The sequence below is a fragment of the Oncorhynchus clarkii genome, chromosome 14 (assembly GCF_045791955.1).
Source record: "Oncorhynchus clarkii lewisi isolate Uvic-CL-2024 chromosome 14, UVic_Ocla_1.0, whole genome shotgun sequence".
Taxonomy (NCBI): domain Eukaryota; kingdom Metazoa; phylum Chordata; class Actinopteri; order Salmoniformes; family Salmonidae; genus Oncorhynchus; species Oncorhynchus clarkii.
The window spans coordinates 38222018-38245843 of NC_092160.1; the positions used below are offsets into that span (position 1 = coordinate 38222018).

A 23826-nucleotide genomic window follows, 5' to 3' on the forward strand; every position below is an offset into this window, starting at 1 on the left:
TGTGTTGTTTCTTAACGGCTACTGTGTTGTTTCTTAACAGCTACTGTGTTGTTTCTTAACAGCTACTGTGTTGTGTTTCTTAACGGCTACTGTGTTGTTTCTTAACAGCTACTGTGTTGTTTCTTAACAGCTACTGTGTTGTTTCTTAACGGCTACTGTGTTGTGTTTCTTAACAGCTACTGTGTTGTTTCTTAACGGCTACTGTGTTGTTTCTTAACAGCTACTGTGTTGTTTCTTAACAGCTACTGTGTTGTTTCTTAACAGCTACTGTGTTGTTTCTTAACGGCTACTGTGTTGTTTCTTAACGGCTACTGTGTTGTGTTTCTTAACAGCTACTGTGTTGTTTCTTAACGGCTACTGTGTTGTTTCTTAACAGCTACTGTGTTGTTTCTTAACGGCTACTGTGTTGTGTTTCTTAACGGCTACTGTGTTGTTTCTTAACGGCTACTGTGTTGTTTCTTAACGGCTACTGTGTTGTGTTTCTTAACGGCTACTGTGTTGTGTTTCTTAACGGCTACTGTGTTGTTTCTTAACAGCTACTGTGTTGTGTTTCTTAACGGCTACTGTGTTGTGTTTCTTAACAGCTACTGTGTTGTTTCTTAACAGCTACTGTGTTGTGTTTCTTAACGGCTACTGTGTTGTGTTTCTTAACAGCTACTGTGTTGTTTCTTAACGGCTACTGTGTTGTTTCTTAACGGCTACTGTGTTGTTTCTTAACGGCTACTGTGTTGTTTCTTAACGACTACTGTGTTGTTTCTTAACGGCTACTGTGTTGTTTCTTAACAGCTACTGTGTTGTGTTTCTTAACAGCTACTGTGTTGTTTCTTAACGGCTACTGTGTTGTTTCTTAACGGCTACTGTGTTGTTTCTTAACAGCTACTGTGTTGTTTCTTAACGGCTACTGTGTTGTTTCTTAACGGCTACTGTGTTGTTTCTTAACGGCTACTGTGTTGTGTTTCTTAACGGCTACTGTGTTGTGTTTCTTAACGGCTACTGTGTTGTTTCTTAACAGCTACTGTGTTGTGTTTCTTAACGGCTACTGTGTTGTGTTTCTTAACAGCTACTGTGTTGTTTCTTAACAGCTACTGTGTTGTGTTTCTTAACGGCTACTGTGTTGTTTCTTAACAGCTACTGTGTTGTGTTTCTTAACAGCTACTGTGTTGTTTCTTAACGGCTACTGTGTTGTTTCTTAACGGCTACTGTGTTGTTTCTTAACAGCTACTGTGTTGTTTCTTAACGGCTACTGTGTTGTTTCTTAACGGCTACTGTGTTGTTTCTTAACGGCTACTGTGTTGTGTTTCTTAACGGCTACTGTGTTGTGTTTCTTAACGGCTACTGTGTTGTTTCTTAACAGCTACTGTGTTGTTTCTTAACGGCTACTGTGTTGTTTCTTAACAGCTACTGTGTTGTTTCTTAACGGCTACTGTGTTGTTTCTTAACGGCTACTGTGTTGTTTCTTAACGGCTACTGTGTTGTGTTTCTTAACGGCTACTGTGTTGTGTTTCTTAACGGCTACTGTGTTGTTTCTTAACAGCTACTGTGTTGTGTTTCTTAACGGCTACTGTGTTGTGTTTCTTAACAGCTACTGTGTTGTTTCTTAACAGCTACTGTGTTGTGTTTCTTAACGGCTACTGTGTTGTGTTTCTTAACGGCTACTGTGTTGTGTTTCTTAACGGCTACTGTGTTGTTTCTTAACGGCTACTGTGTTGTGTTTCTTAACGGCTACTGTGTTGTGTTTCTTAACGGCTATTGTTTCTTATTAACGGCTATTAATTACAGTGAAATCAGAAGTTAAAACATGACTTGCCCGGCCGGACAGCATTCATATACTCACTGAATATTTCCGACGTATTTGTCGTCTTCCTGTGTGGTGACAACTCGAAACACTTGACTGCCCAACTCGGTCGTTCTATTGTTGACGTCATCCCTGAATTGGATATTTGTTATCGAAAATGTAATTAGTCTATTTTTCCCGGAATCACGGTCTGTAGCCTATACGGGGGAAAGGGGGAAAAAGAAGACTGGAATTCATTACAACTCATATCGCAGCCAAGTCTTCAAGTTAAATGAATTAAATGGTATACTTTATGTTATATTCAAAACAATTCTGCATAGCATGCAGCTGTCCCACTATGTACAGTATAATGATGGCATATTGCTGAGTCTACCTTTTATTAATAAGCTACATTTTGAGATTTAAAAATAAAAAATAGTGCCCTGCCCCGGCACTTGTTTTGCTATACCTTATCAAATAGAAAAATAACTGACGTTGTCCATTTTACACAGTTATACTCACAGTGACACTGGCTATTACTGAGCCTACAGAGGCCGTCTCTGACACCACAACTGCAGAGAGGGTAAGGTAGGTAAGAACACTGTTAAGTCAATCTGGAGTTATATAGATTCATATCATAAAGTAAAATGAATGATCATATATATATATATATATAAACAAAAATACGATATTAAGATATTCAGATTTACCATACAACGTGCTGAAGTTTAGAAACATATTTACCATATAAGGAATCTGTTGTTTCGAAAGCAGGGGCATTGTCATTGATGTCTTCGATGTTGATCACAATGTGCCCTGAAATTAATTTGAATTGTTAGAATACATTGAAAGATATTAAAGTTACAAACGTAGATATTAACGATACTAATGTTACAAAATAAGGTTACAAATTCCTGGTAACATTCCCAGAATTCCCAGGTTTTCCAGAAATCCCAGTTGCAGGATTATTGGATTTCCTGCTTATTCCCACCTCATCCCCAGAGTCGTTCCCAGGGAATCTTTCAACCTGAGAATTTTACAACCCAAAAAGAGCCAGAACCAAACAGAACCAGACGGAGGTACCGACCTGGTGTTGCGCTGTTGTTCTCCCCTTTCTGGGTCAACTCATCCACCACCTGGGCCTCCAGCTCAACCTGGTCACACTTCTCAAAGTCGATCACAAACTCCTCGTTCAGTATGATCTCCCCTGTGGGCTCCAGGATGAACCAGTCCTCTGGGCAGGGCCCGAGAGTCAGGGAGCCGTTACAGCGGCACTTATTGGAGACCAGCTGGTAGACCAGAAAGTGATTCTTGTCCAGGTCCACCCCTTCGAAACTCCCCACGGCTCCACTGATAGTGGTGTTCTCCTTTATGTGCAACGGGGCAACGGGCTTAAACTGGGGCCTCTCATCATTCACATCCACCACAATCACCTCCACGTTTACAGTGTCCTTCATGGATCCCAGGTCCATGGCCTCCACATCCAGGCTGAAGGTTTTGAAGCTGCTCTCGTAGTCCAACTCGATGTCCGGGTCGACCGTGATGTTGCCGATGTAACCATCGGGTTCGTCCTTGAAGGTTTGGATGATGAATTGTCCGAAGCTTCCGCTGACTATGCTGAAGGAGATGCGGTTGTGATCGATCGTTTGGTCCAAGTCCACCGCCTGGACGGAGCCCACAAATTCAGCTGTTGGAGGAAGACAGAAAGAGACGGCTTTATGTTTTTCAATTCATGATTATCTAGATGTTTTTGGTCGATTATTAAACGATTATTATCAACAAAGCAAGTCAGTTAAGAACAAATTCCACAATGATGGCATGGTAAAGTGGGAAGAGGCATGTTTTTTTTGGCGGGAGATCGCTTATGTTTGAGGCAATGATCAATGTTTTTCTGAGGAGAAGTAGGGACTAAACCACATCCTCCCTCAAAAATTTTAATCAGGGTACTGGCGGCAAAATGTCTGAATTCAACAACAAGAAACATGTGCTTACCTTTCTTCCCCTCCTCCACTAAGAATTTGTAAGACTTTTTTCGAAACTTCGGTGTGTTGTCGTTGATATCCTAGGTTGGAAATTAGAAGACCAGTGAAGCTTTACAATTTACAATTTATGTTCACGAAGATACAAGGTAATGAAGCCTTCCTCTTACTTCTGATCACGTCAAGAAGACACCCTTACACATTAAACAATCTGTCGGGAGTTCTATCCAGTCGAAAAAGAGTCCACATGCATAAAGATTCTCAGATTAAGAATGGTGATCGAGGATCAGTATTTCCTTCTAAATCTAAAGATAAAAGTCTAATAAAAATCATATTTTATTGGTCGCACACATATATTTAGCAGATGTTATTGAGGGTGTAGAGAAATGCTTGTGTTCCTAGCTCCAACAGTGCAGTAGTATCTAACAAGTCAAAACAAGACACACAAATCTAAAAGTACACGAGTGGAATTAAGACATTTATAATATTAGGACAAGCAATATCGGAGTCCTGAGGATAAATACAGTATATATATGTACCAGTCAAAAGTATGGACACACCTACCCATTCAAGGTTTATTTTTTATTTTGACTATTTTCTACATTGTGGAATAATAGTGAAGACATCAAAACTATGAAACTACACGTATGGAATTAAGTAGTATCATTTAAAAAATATATATATAAAACTAAATATATTTTTAATTCTCCAAAGTAGCCACCCTTTGCCTTGATGACAGCTTTGCACACTCTTGGCATTATCTCAACCAGCTTCATGAGGTAGTCACCTGGAATGCATTTCAATTAACAGGTGTGCCTTGTTAAAAGTCCATTTGTGGAATTTTTATTTGAGCCAATCAGTTGTGTTGAGACAAGGTAGGGTTGGTATACAGAAGATAGCCCGATTTGGTAAAAGACCAAGTCCATATTATGGCAAGAACAGCTCAAATAAGAAAAGAGAAACAACAGTCCATCATTGCTTTAAGACATGAAGGTCAGTCAATCAGGAAAATGTCAAGAACTTTAAAATTTTCTTCAAGTGCAGTCGCAAAAACCATCAAGCATTATTATGAAACTGGCTCTCATGAGGACGGCCACAGGAAAGGAAGACCCAGAGTTACCTCTGCAGCAGAGGATAAGTTCATTAGAGTTACCAGCCTCAGAAACTGCAGCCCAAATAAATGCTTCACAGATTTCAAGTAACATACACATCTCAACATCAACTGTTCAGAGGAGACTGAGTGAATCAGGCCTTCCTGGTCAAATTACTGTAAAGAAACCACTACTGAAGGACACCAACAAGAAGAAGAGACCTCCTTGGACAAAGAAACATGAGCAATGGGCATTAGACATGTGGAAATCTGTCCCTTGGTCTGATGAGTCCAAATTTTGGAACCACCAAGACTCTTCCTAAAGCTGGCCACCTGGCAAAACTGAGCAATCGGACGAGAAGGGCCTTGGTCAGAACCAAGAACCTATTGGTCACTCTGAAAGAGCTCCAGAGTTCCTCTGTGGAGATGGAAGAACCTTCCACAAGGGCAACCATCATTGATGAAAACCTTCTCCAGAGCGCTCAGGACCTCAGACTGGGGCGAAGGTTCACCTTCCAACAGGACAACGACCCTAAGCCCACAGCCAAGAGAACGCAGGATTGGCTTCGGGACAAATATCTGAATGTCCATGAGTGGCCCAGCCAGAGCCCGGACTTGAACCCGATCGAACTGTAGAGACCTGGAGAGATCTGAAAATAGCTGTGCAGCAATGCTCCCCATCCAATCCGACAGAGCTTGAGCGGATCTGCAGAGCACAATGGGAGAAACTCCCCAAATACTGGTGTGCACAGCTTGTATCATCATACCCAAGAAGACTCAAGGCTGTAATCCCTGCCAAATGTGCTTCAACAAAGTTCTGAGTAAAAGTGTCTGAATACTTATGCAAATGTAATATATATATATAGATATATATATTTTTTTATCAATTAGCAAAATAATCTCAAAAACTATTTTTTGTCATTATAATAAGGGGAATTGTTTTTTAATCCATTTGAGAATGTGGCTGTAACACAACCACATGTGGAAAAAGTCCAGTGTAATACCTTGAGGGCCGTTGTGGTATCAGCTTGAGGAGGAATATACACGGCTCTCTTGGGAGGTAATGCGGTCGGCATTTGATTGTGAGTTATTCTAGGTTGGGTGACCAAAAGGACTTGAGTTCCTGTACATTACCACAATCACACCATGAGTAGTTAATCATGAAATATACACCTATGCTTTTCTTCTTCCCGGAGAGTTCTTTATTCCTGTCTGCGCGATGTACTGAGAACCCAGCTGGCTGTATGGACGGGGACAGTATATCCAGAGAGAGCCATGATTCTGTGAAACAGAGTATGTTACAGTCCCTGATGTCTCTCTGGAAGGAGATCCTCGCCCTGAACCTGTCTACTTTATTGTCCAGACTCCAACTCTGGGCCTGGTGATTGGGGAAATGGGCCAAAAAAAAGGGGGACAGAGCAGCTAACCTCCACAGAGGCTGACTGCTCTGCCCCCCTTAAGGACAGTGGAACTATGGACCTTCTCTGGAAGGAAATCCTCGCCCTGAACCTGTCTCCTTTATTGTCCAGAGACTGAACATTAGCGAGTAATATACTCGGAAGCGGTGGATGGTGTGCGCGCCTCCTGAGTCGGACTAGAAGTCCACTCCGAAGACCTCTTCTCCATTGGCGGCGTCTTGAAACAGCCTCAGGGATAAGTTAAATTGCATTGGTTGAGTACGAACAAAAGGATCCAATCCAGGAAAGTCGTATTTCTGGTCGTAACGCTGGTGAGTTACCGCCGCTCTGATATCCAGAAGTTATTTCCGGCTGTATGTAATAACGCAAAACATTTTCTGGGATAATAATATAGGATTATTATTTTTTTTTTTAAATAAAACATAAATGCAAAGTTGTTTAGGACCTAGTAACAGAGGTGCCAAGGGGGACATGATTCTAGATCAACAGTCCTACTCTGAGACGCTTTGTGACTATGGGCCCAGGTACCAATGCACCCTGTCTGTGCACTTGTTAAAGGTTTGTGAGGGATGGACAGTGATCTTACCTCCACATTGATGATGACTGGCACCCAGGTGGCCAGTGGTGGACTGCCTTTGTCAGTTGCTGTCACATTTAACTTAACCTGCCCATTATCCTTGGCCTGCATGGCCTCTCTGTCTAGCGGGCCATTGTTCTCCAACCAGCCTGTGGTGGGGTCAATGGTGAATTTGTCACTGTAGTTACTGTTAACTATTCCATACACAATCTCGCTGTTGGGCGGCTCATCTCTGTCAGTAGCCTGCAAACGAGAAGAAGGAAAAATTCACCAACAACTAGAAGCAGCACAGAGGTCTAGCAAAATTCTGATAACTTTCTCCCAAATTCCTGGAAGATTCCTGAAATTCAGTACAGAATAAGCAGGAAATCTGGAATCCTCTGACCTGGATTCTTCAAAAAACCTGGGACTTTTTGGAAAGTTACTAGAATTATCCCGGGTCAACGGGTCTATGGGTCTCTGCCATAGACTAGCATGAGGCTCAGCTGTAGACCGTTTTAACCCTTTGGTTACTGTGTGTAGAGCAGGGGTCTCAAACACATTCCATGGAGGGGGCCAGTGGCTGCTGGTTGTAGTTATTTCCTTTCAATCTTTATCAAATGAAGTCTTAAGACAACCAGGTGAGGGGAGTTCCACACTTGATCAGTGACCTTCAATTGATCCAATAAGCACAAGGAAGAAGTGATAACCTGGAAGCTCTCAGCCCTCCATGGAAGTAGTTTGACACTCGTGTTGTGGAGTAGGGGGTTTTCAAATCTATTCTTGGGTTCCTCAAGCGTTCTATGTTTTTTTATTTTCAATTAAGAACAATTAAGAACAATTTCTTATTTACAATGCTTATTCCACACCTTATTCATCTAATAATAAAGTCCTTGATTAGGTGAAACAGCTGAGCTTGTTCAGGGCTACAGCAACATCATAAAATGTCTAGGGGGTCCCTGAGGAGAGGTTTGAAATACACTTGTATAGAGACAGATATTGACCTGTACTTGAATTCTTAGGTTTGAGCCCTCTTTCACATAGTCGATGTAGGATTCTCTGTTGAACTGTGGTGTCTGGTCATTGATGTCTGTCAGTGTGATTTCTAACACAGCGTTCCCTGTGTTGTTGGCCTGGTCTCTTGCTTGCAGAGTTGGAGAATACAGGGAGGTGACCTCTCGGTCGATCAGTTTGCTGTTTGTCACATAGATCCTCCCTGTCATTGCATTCACATTGAAGTACTTTAGTCTGAAAACCAGAAATCTCTTTTAGTAATTAGTTCTCATGTATTGGGTCTCGTTTCACAAACTTTGGCACCTCATGTCAGACAACATCAAAGTTGATATACTGTATATTGTTTAGGTTTTATGAAAGCCTCTTATATAAAGCAAACTAAATGAATGAAGTATCATATAGACATAAGAAAACCCTGGAATGGATCACAATACTGGAAACCCTGGAATGAATCACAATACTGGAAACCCTGGAATGGATCACAATACTGGAAACCCTGGAATGGATCACAATACTGGAAACCCTGGAATGGATCACAATACTGGAAACCCTGGAATGGATCACAATACTGGAAACCCTGGAATGGATCACAATACTGGAAACCCTGGAATGGATCACAATACTGGAAACCCTGGAATGGATCACAAGACAACATACAGTGATAATGGAATGTAGTGTACGTACATGCTGTCGGGAAGAAGTCTGTATCTGATGTTATCAACATCCATAGTGTCAGGATCGGTTGCCTGGAGAGAAGTAGAGTTTTTGTGATTGTACTTCCAATAGATTTAGCAGCAACAAATCAAAAATACACTGAGACAAGAACCCAAGTCAAAGGACTTTTGATTCACATTTTATTACGAGTGTGTTTGTTAGATTTACACCCAGCAGTGCGACCTGGGTTGTTGAGTGAGTTAACACTCGATACTTCAAGACGCTGTTCAAATCAAACACAGAGAGCATTGCACATTGGTTGAATTTCAGGCAGAATGGTAACAATAACATAGACCTACTGTTAGAATGGTAACAATAACATAGACCTACTGTTAGAATGGTAACAATAACATAGACCTGCTGTTAGAATGGTAACAATAACATAGACCTACTGTTAGAATGGTAACAATAACATAGACCTACTGTTAGAATGGTAACAATAACATAGACCTACTGTTAGAATGGTAACAATAACATAGACCTACTGTTAGAATGGTAACAATAACATAGACCTACTGTTAGAATGGTAACAATAACATAGACCTACTGTTAGAATGGTAACAATAACATAGACCTGCTGTTAGAATGGTAACAATAACATAGACCTACTGTTAGAATGGTAACAAATAACATAGACCTACTGTTAGAATGGTAACAATAACATAGACCTACTGTTAGAATGGTAACAATAACATAGACCTACTGTTAGAATGGTAACAATAACATAGACCTGCTGTTAGAATGGTAACAATAACATAGACCTACTGTTAGAATGGTAACAATAACATAGACCTGCTGTTAGAATGGTAACAATAACATAGACCTACTGTTAGAATGGTAACAATAACATAGACCTACTGTTATCGTGTCCACAGTGGTTCCATTAGGACTGTGCTCATCAACCTTGAGGATGTAGACTTCTTTGGGGAACGTGGGGCTGTTGTCATTAATGTCTTTGATCTGAATGGTGACTGTAGCTGTGGAACAGCAGTCTGCTGTGTTGGAGTGATCCTTGGCGATAATCTGTACAGAAAAACAACCACGATTTAACCTCAAGTTTTAATCACAGACTTTCGGACGGAGTAAGAATGTTGTACTCTGTGGTGAACATCAGTACGTAAACCTCAGGTTATTCCCAGCTGTGCACTGTTTGGTGAAGAGAGTGCCGTTTGAGACAAAAAAAACGTTGGTTTTGAAAATGGTGATATGATCCGTCAAAATAATACTTTTGGGGTACAATGTGTTGTTGATCGTGCGATGTCATTATTCACGTTCTGCAGCTTGACCACCGTCCTGGTAGAGACCGTTCAATGTCTCTTGCGTGTCTGCAGTTCACCTGGCTATAGACGTGTGAAGGGTGCAATGTCATCTCCTTTAGCGTAAGTAATCAACCTGTTTGTAATGGATCCTAAGTGTGTTTGCTTGGCGTCTTAAAAAACGACTCAAAAACCTGTTTCAGCCTAAGCTAGGATCATTCTGACACACTCCAAACCACTTAGTTTGTCTGGTTGAAATCTTCAATCGACTTGTCACACATCTTCTTTGAAAATATTGTCAAATGTATTTGAATGATTATGATAACAAGGTGGTCCTTGATGATTTTTTGACAATGGTGTTTGTCTTTGGTTTCAGTCAGTCAAATTATAGTGAAGACATTTCCCACATTTACGTGGACATAGTACCTTACTTTTGACCTTGATCCTTATTGGGCCCTGGTGAAAAGTAGTGCACTAAATAGGGAATAGGTTGCCATTTGAGACTCATACCTGGATAACCATTGATGTTTTGGTCTCGTAGTCCACAGCCTGGGAGTTCTTGACCATGATCTGAACCGGGCTTTCTGAGTAGGCAATCTGTGGCGACACACTGAACGCATCCTTGTCTGGTCCAGCAAGACTTAATTCGAATTTTCCATTATCTCCCTACATCAGAATACAGATGTTGATCAATTTTCTGGCCTGAGTAAACTCAGGTCCCACATGACTTTGACGTATTTAAAAAAAAATAATAATAATAAAAAAATATATATTTTGTGATTAGTGTTGCAAAATTCCAGTACATTTTCAAGTAATCCTTGTTTGGAGTATTTTATATTTAGTTTTTCATTATTCCTTTCCCCTCTCCTAACTCTGGGAATCTTCCAACCAAGAGTTACAAAAAAATATAAAAATAAAAAAATGTCCAACCCTATTTCTTAGAAAGGACTGACCTGATCCAAATCTTTGGCTCTGATGTTGAGGTCGTCGACTGGAACACCCATGGAGGAGTGTTCAAAGATGTTGGCCGTGAAGCTGCTGGCCTCCGCGCAGGGCTCCACACCACAGTCGTAAAATCTAGGCTTGTTGTCGTTGATGTCACCGATGGTAATCCGCACCTCAGTCGAGGTGTGTGCTTGGGTCCCCAGAACGCTTGGATGAACCTCCGTTGCCTGGAATTGTAGTTTTTATTAACAGTGGGGTCAGACTGAAATTAAAATATTGTCTTTTGGATAAATGACTTTTGGAAATTACGTAAAAGATTTAAGCAGTAAGAGTATACCGTCACTTTAAGGGCCACAACATAATTGATGTCCAATAAAGCCTCTCTATCAATATCACTTTTGACAGATATGATTCCATCGTTGGCCGTGATGTCAAACAGGTCATCGGTACCTGCAAAAATAACAAAACATATATCACAGTCCAATCTTCATCATTATTCCAACAATTTTTGAATGAAAAACAACAACAAAAATCTTTATTTTTTTCAAGAGTTGTCAGCACAATGACAGCGTTTACGCTGATGTTCCGCTAACAACCTGTAATGAGCAGACGTTCAGAGAAGTAGCTATACTCACCTTCAATGCTGTAGGTGATGTCATCGTTGATTCCTGAGTCCTGATCAATTGCAACCACTTTAAACACAGACTGGCCCTGAAATGAAAGGGAGACTGTAGAGTTCAGTTAAAGGCTGACGTCAACAAAGGCTTTGTCCCCTTTGGCATCCCAAAAGTAGTAAATGGCCCTGATCAAAAGTAGTAAATGGCCCTGATCAAATGTAGTAAATGGCCCTGATCAAAAATAGTAAATGGTCCTGATCAAAAATAGTAAATGGTCCTGATCAAAAGTAGTAAATGGCCCTGATCAAAAGTAGTTAAATGGCCCTGATCAAAAGTAGTAAATGGCCCTGATCAAAAGTAGTTAAATGGCCCTGATCATAAGTAGTAAATGGCCCTGATCAAAAGTAGTAAATGGCCCTGATCAAAAGTAGTAATTGGGCCTCATCAAAAGTTATAAATGGCCCTGATCAAACATAGTAAATGGCCCTGATCAAATGTAGTAAATGGCCCTGATCAAAAGTAGTAAATGGCCTAGATCAAAAGTAGTTAAATGGCCCTGATCCAAAGTAGTAAATGGCCCTGATCAAAAGTAGTTAAATGGCCCTGATCCAAAGTAGTAAATGGCCCTGATCAAAAGTAGTTAAATGGCCCTGATCCAAAGTAGTAAATGGCCCTGATCAAAAATAGTAAATGGTCCTGATCAAAAGTAGTAAATGGCCCTGATCAAAAGTAGTTAAATGGCCCTGATCAAAAGTAGTAAATGGCCCTGATCAAAAGTAGTTAAATGGCCCTGATCAAAAGTAGTAAATGGCCCTGATCAAAAGTAGTAAATGGCCTAGATCAAACTAGTAAATGGCCTAGATCAAAAGTAGTAAATGGCCCTGATCAAAAGTAGTAATTGGGCCTCATCAAAAGTTATAAATGGCCCTGATCAAATATAGTAAATGGCCCTGATCAAATGTAGTAAATGGCCCTGATCAAAAGTAGTAAATGGCCTAGATCAAAAGTAGTTAAATGGCCCTGATCCAAAGTAGTAAATGGCCCTGATCAAAAGTAGTAAATGGCCCTGATCAAAAGTAGTAAATGGCCCTGATCAAAAGTAGTTAAATGGCCCTGATCCAAAGTAGTAAATGGCCCTGATCAAAAGTAGTAAATGGCCTAGATCAAACGTAGTAAATGGCCTAGATCAAAAGTAGTAAATGGCCCTGATCCAAAGTAGTAAATGGCCCTGATCAAAAGTAGTAAATGGCCTAGATCAAACGTAGTAAATGGCCTAGATCAAAAGTAGTAAATGGCCCTGATCCAAAGTAGTTAAATGGCCCTGACCCAAAGTAGTAAATGGTCCTGATCCAATGTAGAAAATGGCCCTGATCAAAAGTAGTAATTGGGCCTCATCAAAAGTTGTAAATGGCCCTGATCAAATATAGTAAATGGCCCTGATCAAAAGTAGTAAATGGCCTAGATCAAATGTAGTAAATGGCCCTGATCAAAAGTAGTAAATGGCCCTGATCCAAAGTAGTTAAATGGCCCTGACCCAAAGTAGTAAATGGTCCTGATCAAAAGTAGTAAATGGCCCTGGTCAAAAGTAGTAAATGGTCCTGATCCAATGTAGTAAATGGCCCTGATCAAAAGTCTAACACCAAGTAGGGAAATGGTACCGTTTGGAACTGTCTTGGTCCATACCTTTGCTTCTACAATTGTTTTTCTATTTAGGAAGATGAATATGTAGGACAATACAGCAACTAGCAACAACGATAAACAAATTGTAAAAGGACTTAGCAGTTGGTAGAAAACACGATGTGAACGTTTGTTCGATATTCTGAGGTCGGTCGAACTATGAACTAAAAAGAAAGTGCCCCGTTTTGGCAACACCTGACTCACCACGGGAGAATGCTCAGTGACAGTAGTCGCGTAAGGAGTACTTAGAAACCGTGGATCCATGTCTGGGACGTCCACCACGGTGATGAAAGCAAAAGCAATGTTGGACTGATGAACAGGGTTAGGTTCATTATACACAGGACCTCCACCATCCTGTGAGGAGGAAGCACAATCAGAAACACACAACAAACAAAAAAACACATTTAATAAGACAGTTTCTCAGATTAAGCCCACAACTGGATCGGAAAAACATGATCAATTCCAGAAAGAACATGCTTGTTAGTCAGGAATAAAGAAAAAAAAATAAGTGACTAGTGAAGATCCAACAGTGAACAGAGTGTTGAGATGGGCTACTTACAGTGGCGTTGATCTTGAGCCTGTAGAAAGTGCTCAAACTTGTGAAATTCAGTTGTTTAACCAGTTTGACTTCACCATTATTCTCATTGATAGTAAAATGATTTAGTCCATCACTTGGACTAGCCTAGAACCGAGGAGAGAGTTGGGTTTAAATACATGGAGTTGACATAACGAGGCACATAGTCCGTTCTAATTTTGGTTCTAATGGGGGTGTAACTTGGTTCTAATGGGGGTGTAACTTGGTTCTAATGGGAGTGTAAATTGGTTCTAATGGGGGTGTAACTTGGTTCTAATGGGGGTGTAACTTGGTTCTAATGGGGGTGTAACTTGGTTCTAATGGGGGTGTAACTTGGTTCTAATGGAGGTGTAACTTGGTTCTAATGGGGGTGTAACTTGGTTCTAATGGGGGTGTAATTTGGTTCTAAATTCACTGTTGATGTTTTGCATCAGGTTCACTTATGAATCAATACAGAAAATCCGCTTTCTGTCCAAAAGCAAAACTTACCTCATCAATGTGGTACTTTACAACAGCAGCAAGTCCAGCGTCTACATCTTTGGCATATACTTGAAACAGAACAGTGTCCAAGGCAGTATTCTAATGACAATAAACAGACAGAGGGGGGCGAGGAAGTTGGAGGCACAATAGTACTTTAGAAAAGTAAGTTTAAAATGTATAGCACAAAAAAATGAATCCCTGACTATACGCTACTAGCAAGGGACCCGGTTAGATGTCGATTCTCCATACTAAGTCTTATAGGATGAAGTGAGAATTAAATCACTGAGGATTACCAGCAAACTGCATACTGAATGTGTATTGTGTATGAATTGTTTTATGTATTCCATTTTAGAATAACGAAATGTGAGAAAAGTCAAGGGGTCTGAATACTTTCCAAAGGCACAGTATATATATATATATATATATATATATATATATATATATATATTGTTATATCTACATTGTACAATAATAGTGAAGACATCAAAACTATGAAATTATACATATTGAGTTACGTAGTCAAAAAAGTGTTAAACAAATCAAAATATATTTTATATTTGAGATTCTTCAAATAACCACCCTTTGCCTTGATGAAAGCTTTGAACACTCTTATCCAGAAACACTCACAGCTGTAATCACTGACAAAGGTGATTCTAACATGTATTGACTCGGTGGTGTTTATACTTATGTAAATTAAATATTTCTGTATTTCATTTTCAATAAATTAGCAAAAAAAATATCTAAAAACATTTTTCACTTTATTTCACTTTTATTGTGTGAATTTTTTATTGAATCCATTTTCTTTTTAGGCTGGAACAACAAAATACGTTCTAAGTCAAAGGATAGGAATACTTTCTGTAAAAATTATGAAAACAATATAAATACTTTTCTAAAATTACTAAAGTTTCTATAGATTTCACAAATTACCAGATTTTCTGAAAAGTTTTGAAACCATTGTCTGTTTAGATGATTTCACAGGCTCATAAAGTTTCCCACAATGTCTTAATTATGTCTGGAAAATTAATTGAACCATATAAATGAATTTCTTATTAAAGGAATGTAAAATGACTTACTTCTTCCACATTTACGTTGTACGGTGTATTTTCAAATATGGGTTGGTTATCGTTCGCATCTATTATGATTATCTGAATGTCTTTGCTAACCTGAAAAAAGATGACATGATATATTGTGCATGTTATAAAATATACATTTGTTAAAAACAATAAAATACATTTTAAAAATATAGTTAATTTTTTTTAATGTTTTCTATTTTATTAGGATCCCCGTTAGCTGCTGCAAAAGCAGCAGCTACTCTAACACAAAACATGAAACATGACATAACACAGAACATTAATGGACAAGACAAAACTACATAAATGTATTTTTTTTAAAAGAAGGCCAATACACACACACAAACTATCTAGGTCAAATAGGGGAGAGGCGTTGTGCCGTGAGGTGTTGCTTTATCTGTTTTGTTAAACAAAGTTTGCTGTTCATTTGAGCAACATGAGATGGAACAGAGGTCCATGCAATAATGACTCTATATAATTCCGTACGTTTTCTTGAATTTGTTCTGGATTTGGGGACTGTGAAAAGAGTTAGAGGCTTTATTTTGAACTTACTGTGTAATCTGCGTCAGAAACCACAATGCCGATAGAGAATACACCCTTGTCCTAAACAAATACAAGCCAATCAATTAGAGATTCAGTTCAGGAAAAATAAAGGATAAAATACAGAAATATTGAAATGGCTGAAATAATACCGAAATGGCGGAAATAATACTGAAATACTAAAATGGCTGAAACAATACTGAAATACTAAAATGGGAGACGAGGACTTACATCATCATCTCTCTCCAAGGGGGTCCGGATGGTTACTGTCCCTGTGTTTGCGTCGCAATTAAAGTAGCTTGCTTTTGGCCCAGTAATCATGTATGTCAGTGGGTCAGGAACAGGATCGGGATCGTATGTTTCTATTTGAAAGGCAAATTCATCTGAAGAGAGAGAGAGAGAGAGAGAGAGAGAGAGAGAGAGAGAGAGAGAGAGAGAGAGAGAGAGAGAGAGAGAGAGAGAGAGAGAGAGAGAGAGAGAGAGAGAGAGAGAGAGAGAGAGAGAGAGAGAGAGAGAGAGAGAGAGAGAGAGAGAGAGACAGAGAGAGAGAGAGAGAGAGAGAGAGAGAGAGAGAGAGAGAGAGAGAGAGAGAGAGAGAGAGAGAGAGAGAGAGACAGAGAGACAGAGAGAGAGAGAGAGAGAGAGAGAGAGAGAGAGAGAGACAGACAGACAGAGAGAGACAGAGAGAGAGAGAGAGAGAGAGAGAGAGAGAGAGAGAGAAAGAGAGAGAGAGATACAGAGAGAGAGAGAGAGAGAGAGAGAGAGAGAGAGAGAGAGAGAGAGAGAAAGAGAGAGAGAGAGACAGAGACAGAGAGACAGAGAGAGAGAGAGAGAGAGACAGAGAGAGAGAGAAAGAGAGAGAGAGAGACAGAGACAGAGAGACAGAGAGACAGAGAGACAGAGACAGAGAGAGAGAGAGAGAGAGAGAGAGAGAGAGAGAGAGAGCGTTGGGTTGACAAAAGGTGAGTCAAAAACAGTATATAGCAAAGAGCATGCATTGACATACTATTTTGTTATAAAAAACCTCCCGTATTACTGAGTACAATAAATACATACTTATCGGAGTGTCTTCTTTTATTTGAGCATAACTTGTTGTAATGCTCGGGATTTGGTTTTGGCTTTGAGCTGTAGAGAAATAAAAAGCAGTGATAGTTGAATCATATAGTCTGTAAGATCAAGCAAAATGAGTCACACTTTACAATAATATTGATAAGATTTGACATTGAGTTTAAACATCCTCACTTTATCTGTGAAATTGCCATTAAACAACCAGTATCACTGTGTGAATAGACAGGACATTATTAGAAGTAGAAAATGAATGCGGTTAAATAGCCAGTGCAACATGAGCCTTGGAATGCATCCCAAACAACACCCTATCCCCCTGTAGGGTGTACTACTTTAGACCAGTGCTCGTATTCCCTGTGGGCTCTACTTAGGGAATAAGGTGCCATTGGGGACAGAGAGAGGTTAGAGACCCAGGTAGGTACTCACCTCCAGTGAAGAGGCTCACAAGACACAGCAGCAGCACACTGCCCTCCATCTTTCACAGGCCTGCTAACTCAGACAACACACAAAACACCATAGCATGACTTATTAGAACACAAAACACCATAGAATGACTTATTAGAACACAAAACACCATAGAATGACTTATTAGAACACAAAACAAAATAGAATGACTTATTAGAACTTAAAATACCATAGAAGTACATTTTACAACTCAAAACACCGTAGAAGTACATTTTACAACTCAAAACAACTTCTCAGCCAATCAGATAGGTATCGGTGGCTGTTTACACAGCGACACTAACGTTTGACGTTTTAGTCATTTAGCAGACATACAGGAGAAATTAGGGTTAAGTGTTTTGCTCAAGGGTACATCAACAGATTTTTCACCTAGTCATCTCGGTGGTTTGAACCCAACATGGGGTTACTGGCCCAACGCTCTTAACTGCTAAGCGACCTGCCGCCTCTAAGAACTGAAATCTGAACTGAACTGATCTGAAATAGAACTGAAATTCTATATCCAATCTTTTTTTTCTGACTGTCCACAGTCAGTTTTACATATATGTGACCTATATCGGATTTGTGCATTCACACTGATGTAGACTCTGAAGTAGCACACAGATGCATCACTCATTTTCCTGTCACTGTTCCCTTATATTTTTTGGGGGGTGGTTGTCATGGTAACAGCAGGTATTGTACCCCCCCCCCCCCCACACACACACACACACATCAGAGCAAATACATCTGATCTCAGAATCCAGACAGAGGTCACATATGGAGGATGGGGTTTGTGTCAGGATTCAGATCTACCTATGAGGTGGTATAAATCGGAAGTAAAAAGCTCAGATTCCATGTGTGATTTTGCTGTTTACACATTAGGTAAAATATCAGATGTATCAGATGCCAAAAAAATCTGAATTGGGCAGCCTGTGCGGCCTCCAGCAATGTAACTATTTAAAATATAGTGTTACAGAACCTTATATAGTTGGTTTTAATGCAGAGCGTTCAATTTGCCTGCTGGGGGGGGGGGGGGGGGGGGGGGCAGAGAGACCAGAACTACACATTTCCCATTATTCTACATTTACCTCTATTATCAGAGTTATACAACAAGTAGGCCTCGCTGAATGCTTTTCATGATCAGTGAACATCAATTGATCATGTGTTTTTCAGATGTGTGCCAGTAGCCTATCCATTTGGCACGTAGCTAGCTAGCCAGCTAAGCAAACAGCATGTGTCATTTAGCTTGCTTCATCAGAGATGAAGGTTTTATGGAAAGAGCTTGACATGTCCGTCGGACTACTGTCATCACCACTATAGATGACAAGCAAATGAAAAACAATATTTGGACAAAAAACACCATTCTTACGCACGTAATGCTTTTATTATGAAGGCGCATTTTTATGGTGAAAAGGATCTTCCCCCAAACTGGAAACTCACATGCTGTTTATGTATACCAGTTAGGCTCTGCACCCCTCGTAAAGCGGATTCATGTGCTTCATTTTAACAAGTTATTTGGCTACTTTAGTTGTGATACAAACCTTATCAAAAACATATAGGCCTATGGACTAGTCTACATGAGGTGTGATACTAACCTCATCAAAAACATATAGGCCTATGGACTAGTCTACATGAGGTGTGATACTAACCATATCAAAAACATATAGGCCTATGGACTAGTCTACATGAGGTGTGATACTAACCTTATCAAAAACATATAGGCCTATGGACTAGTCTACATGAGGTGTGATACTAACCTTATCAAAAACATATAGGCCTATGGACTAGTCTACATGAGGTGTGATACTAACCTTATCAAAAACATATAGGCCTATGGACTAGTCTACATGAGGTGTGATACCAACCTTATCAAAAACATATAGGCCTATGGACTAGTCTACATGAGGTGTGATACTAACCTTATCAAAAACATATAGGCCTATGGACTAGTCTACATGAGGTGTGATACTAACCTTATCAAAAACATATAGGCCTATGGACTAGTCTACATGAGGTGTGATACTAACCTTATCAAAAACATATAGGCCTATGGACTAGTCTACATGAGGTGTGCGACTATTATTTTTTTAAGTCACCAAAAAAAGGCACGCCCTGTTTCTTGCCTTACTTCACACAAGCTGGCCATAATTCACAAGTGATAGGCTAATATTGTCACCCATCGGACTGTTCTTGATTTAATCTTGTCTTTTTCATATACTAAATGATTCATTTGTTTTGATTTTGAATGGATCATTTATCATCCACCCGTCTTGAAACGGGGGTCAGGTGAAGAGGAAAGAAATAAGTCATCTATGCATTTAAATAGCGAAGGGAACCCGTTTTTTTTCCGTGGTTCATTTTTTATGCCAGGTAGGCTATAATCCTGTTGTAAAGCAATGTGCTTAATACTAGGAAAGTTGAGAAATAAACATAGTAGGCCTAGCCTATAGAAAGCTGATGGGAACCTCCTCTTTTTAATAGAGGCCATCGAAACTCTGTTTTCTACCGCAACTTCATAGCCGTTAGAAATGTTGCGCAACATTAGCTCATGGGCTCTCATAAAGCGTTTTGATTAGAGTTTCGATTACATTTGCATTGATGTCAGGATCATTAGAGGGACAATAGAGTGCCGAGTACCAGGCAGTTAGCAAATTTGGTAGGCTACTAATGACCATCAGCAGCATTAGAGCTTGGAGAAGCATAGTTACCGTGACCAAACGGTCTGGACTCGTGACCGCCGGTGTAGCGGTAATACTGTTACCATAACAGACCTATTGGCACCCTTTTACATTTTCCACATTTTGTTGTGTTACAGTCTGAATTTAAAATTGATTATAATTTATATTTGGTGTCACTGATCTACACACAATACCCCATAATGTCAAAACTGATTTTTTTTTGACTCAAAGCTTTAATCTCAAGCCAAAGTGCTTCTACAAAGTATTGACTCAAGGGTATGAATACTTATATAAATTTGCTTAATAATTCAATAAATAAATCAATAAATAAATCAAGGGGAAGGAATACTTTCTGAAGGCCACTATACGTTGGTTGGAGAAAAACATAGAAAAACATACCACTATGTTCATGCTCTTCCAGAGTGGGTGATATTACAACCGAATAGATAACATGTATTACACAATCCCTTGAAAACGATGCACAGTTGTCAATGGTTTTAGCTGAGCTGGGGGTCTTCTTGCCCCCAACGGGCAAATCGAACGCTCTGCACCTTATTGTGACGTTTTATTGATAATGACCTATACTCAATATTAAACTAAAAGTTGTATTGATAATGACCTATACTCAACACTAAACTAAAAGATGTATTGATAATGACCTATACTCAACACTAAACTAAAAGATGTATTGATAATGACCTATACTCAACACTAAACTAAAAGTTGTATTGATAATGACCTATACTCAACACTAAACTAAAAGATGTATTGATAATGACCTATACTCAACACTAAACTAAAAGATTTATTGATAATGACCTATACTCAACACTAAACTAAAAGATGTATTGATAATGACCTATACTCAACACTAAACTAAAAGATGTATTGATAATGACCTATACTCAACACTAAACTAAAAGATGTATTGATAATGACCTATACTCAACACTAAACTAAAAGATGTATTGATAATGACCTATACTCAACACTAAACTAAAAGATGTATTGATAATGACCTATACTCAACACTAAACTAAAAGATGTATTGATAATGACCTATACTCAACACTAAACTAAAAGATGTATTGATAACGACCTATACTCAACACTAAACTAAAAGATGTATTGATAGTGACCTATACTCAACACTAAACTAAAAGTTGTATTGATAATGACCTATACTCAAGACTAAACTAAAAGATGTATTGATAATGACCTATACTCAACACTAAACTAAAAGATGTATTGATAACGACCTATACTCAACATTAAACTAAAAGTTATTTTAAAGTTACATTCTATTAATAAGACAGTATTGAATTATTTTTGTAGGAAACAAGTTTAATAACATAAAAAAGAGAAATAAGGCAAAATAACAACCAAAACGGGTCTCACTCAAATTTGTTTGTCTTATTTACTATAAGGAAGTAGTCCGATATGACTGCTATTCCCTCCAACACATATAAAACCGAGAGAAAACAGATAAGACTGGAAATAGATCATATCTGAGACTCTGAATTGCCAGGCATTAAAATAAGGCTGTCATTACAGGAACGAACAGGAGTCAATGTTTAACCAGAGAGATGTGTAATACCCATGTTCTGTATCCTGTCATAAATTCAGATGTGAAAACAACGCTTTGCGTACATGCGCCATTGCTCGTTCTAAATTAATAACGTACACGCGGACAGTATAAATACAAAATGTGTAATTTACATGTTAAAAACTGTCCAAATTGTTTGTCTATTTGTATACAGTATTTCTGTATATGCCTGTGTGTTAAACATATCAGCTGATGGGGCGGCAGGTAGCCTAGTGGTTAGAGCGTTGGGCCAGTAACCAGCAGGTAGCCTAGTGGTTAGAGTGTTGGGCCAGTAACTAGCAGGTAGTCTAGTGGTTAGAGCGTTGGGCCAGTAACTAGCAGGTAGTCTAGTGGTTAGAGCCAAGAGGAGTGTATCAACGATGACGCTCAATTAGAACTACTATGTTTATCTACTGTATCACAGAACAATCCCACAATCCACCACATGACGATGGCCAGAGTATTACTCTCCCACTAAAACTCTAATGACCCTATTCACATTACTCTGAATATTACTCTCCCACTAAAACCACAATGACCTTATTCACATTACTCTGAATATTACTCTCCCACTAAAACTCTAATGACCCTATTCACATTACTCTGAATATTACTCTCCCACTAAAACCCCAATGACCTTATTCACATTACTCTGAATATTACTCTCCCACTAAAACCCCAATGACCCTATTCACATTACTCTGAATATTACTCTCCCACTAAAACCCCAATGACCTTATTCACATTACTGAATAGTACTCTACTAAAACCCCAATGACCTTATTCACATTACTCTGAATATTACTCTCCCACTAAAACCCCAATGACCTTATTCACATTACTCTGAATATTACTCTCCCACTAAAACCCCAATGACCTTATTCACATTACTCTGAATATTACTCTCCCACTAAAACCCCAATGACCTTATTCACATTACTCTGAATAGTACTCTCCCACTAAAACCCCAATGACCTTATTCACATTACTCTGAATATTACTCTCCCACTAAAACCCTAATGACCTTATTCACATTACTCTGAATATTACTCTCCCACTAAAACCCCAATGACCTTATTCACATTACTCTGAATATTACTCTCCCACTAAAACCACAATGACCTTATTCACATTACTCTGAATATTACTCTCCCACTAAAACCACAATGACCTTATTCACATTACTCTGAATATTACTCTCCCACTAAAACCCCAATGACCTTATTCACATTACTCACAAATCACATCAACACATTCAAGTGAAAAAGAAAAGAAATATTATTCTAATGAACACAAACAAAGTGTTCAAAGCTCAGACTTACCGGCCCACGTTCCTTAGTTGGGTATAGACAGACAGAGAGAGAGAGAGCCAGATAACAGGTGGTTGTTCTAGAGGGATGTGGAGAGAACTGAACTGGAGTCTAGGTGAGACCTTAGCCTGCTGCTGTGACTACTGCTCTCTCTCTCTCTCTCTCTTGTGATTATCTCCTCTCCTTTAGGCTGTAAATGTTAATGATTAGCACACATTGAGAAACACAGTGAACAACATGGCCTGGATGGACAGATGCAGCAGCCTCCTTACAGTGTGTGTGTGTGTGTGTGTGTGTGTGTGTGTGTGTGTGTGTGTGTGTGTGTGTGTGTGTGTGTGTGTGTGTGTGTGTGTGTGTGTGTGTGTGTGTGTGTGTGGTGTGTGTGTGTATGTGTACACCCATGCTAAAGACAGCTAGGTGTAGCCTATAGCATACGGACAGCCAGGAGCATAGGTGAGGAGTCTCGTGCAGTAAAGTAAAATGCTGATAACTACAGTAACCAGGCTACAGTAACCAGGCTACAGTAACCAGGCTACAGTAACCAGGCTACAGTAACCAGGCTACAGTAACCAGGATACCATAGTCTCAGCATCAGAGGAACTACAAACAAACCTTGTTTCCCTCTTTACATATTATCCTAGTGGAAAAAACCCCAACAGGGACAAGTTCAGACACTACTACAGGCATAGAGAAGAATGACAGTCTTTCTCCCCATCTCTCTTTCTAAACAGGGAAAGCGTCCATCCCCTCTCCTCCCTCCCTTGATCTCTACATCCCCGCTACATGTACTAGACGATAGTGTGACATGTTGTTGGGTCACTCACCCGTGTCCGAGCGATGATACATTGCATACCAGCGTAGCAGAACCTACTGGAACCTTCTGTTATCCAGCGAGGAGCCCCCTCCCTCTAAGCAGAACCTTCTGAAACTCTCTGTTGTCCAGCGAGGAGCCCCCTCCCTCCAAGCAGAACCTACTGAAACTCTCTGTTGTCCAGCGAGGAGCTCCCTCCCTCCCTCAGAGCAGGACCTACTGAACCCCTCTGTTA

At 39.6% G+C, this 23826-nt stretch overlaps 1 protein-coding gene across 1 annotated transcript in view; it reads right to left on the reverse strand.

Moving 5' to 3' along the window:
• The window catches only part of LOC139366099 (cadherin related family member 2), a 41481-nt gene extending 18556 nt beyond the window's left edge, over positions 1-22925 (reverse strand). Inside the window, exons 1-22 of the mRNA XM_071103197.1 lie at positions 22793-22925; positions 17196-17258; positions 16761-16829; positions 15936-16087; positions 15717-15767; positions 15168-15257; positions 14104-14193; positions 13600-13722; positions 13245-13394; positions 11382-11457; positions 11084-11196; positions 10755-10973; positions 10312-10467; positions 9404-9568; positions 8516-8577; positions 7822-8065; positions 6848-7081; positions 3767-3836; positions 2862-3461; positions 2519-2590; positions 2297-2346; positions 1835-1992 (exon numbers count right to left, since the gene is read on the reverse strand). Coding sequence (XP_070959298.1) covers positions 1835-1992; positions 2297-2346; positions 2519-2590; positions 2862-3461; positions 3767-3836; positions 6848-7081; positions 7822-8065; positions 8516-8577; positions 9404-9568; positions 10312-10467; positions 10755-10973; positions 11084-11196; positions 11382-11457; positions 13245-13394; positions 13600-13722; positions 14104-14193; positions 15168-15257; positions 15717-15767; positions 15936-16087; positions 16761-16829; positions 17196-17244 — 2993 coding nt within the window. The 5' untranslated portion in view covers positions 17245-17258; positions 22793-22925. The remainder of the gene's footprint in view (positions 1-1834; positions 1993-2296; positions 2347-2518; positions 2591-2861; positions 3462-3766; positions 3837-6847; positions 7082-7821; positions 8066-8515; positions 8578-9403; positions 9569-10311; positions 10468-10754; positions 10974-11083; positions 11197-11381; positions 11458-13244; positions 13395-13599; positions 13723-14103; positions 14194-15167; positions 15258-15716; positions 15768-15935; positions 16088-16760; positions 16830-17195; positions 17259-22792) is intronic.
• Between the last annotated feature and the right edge of the window lie 901 nt (positions 22926-23826).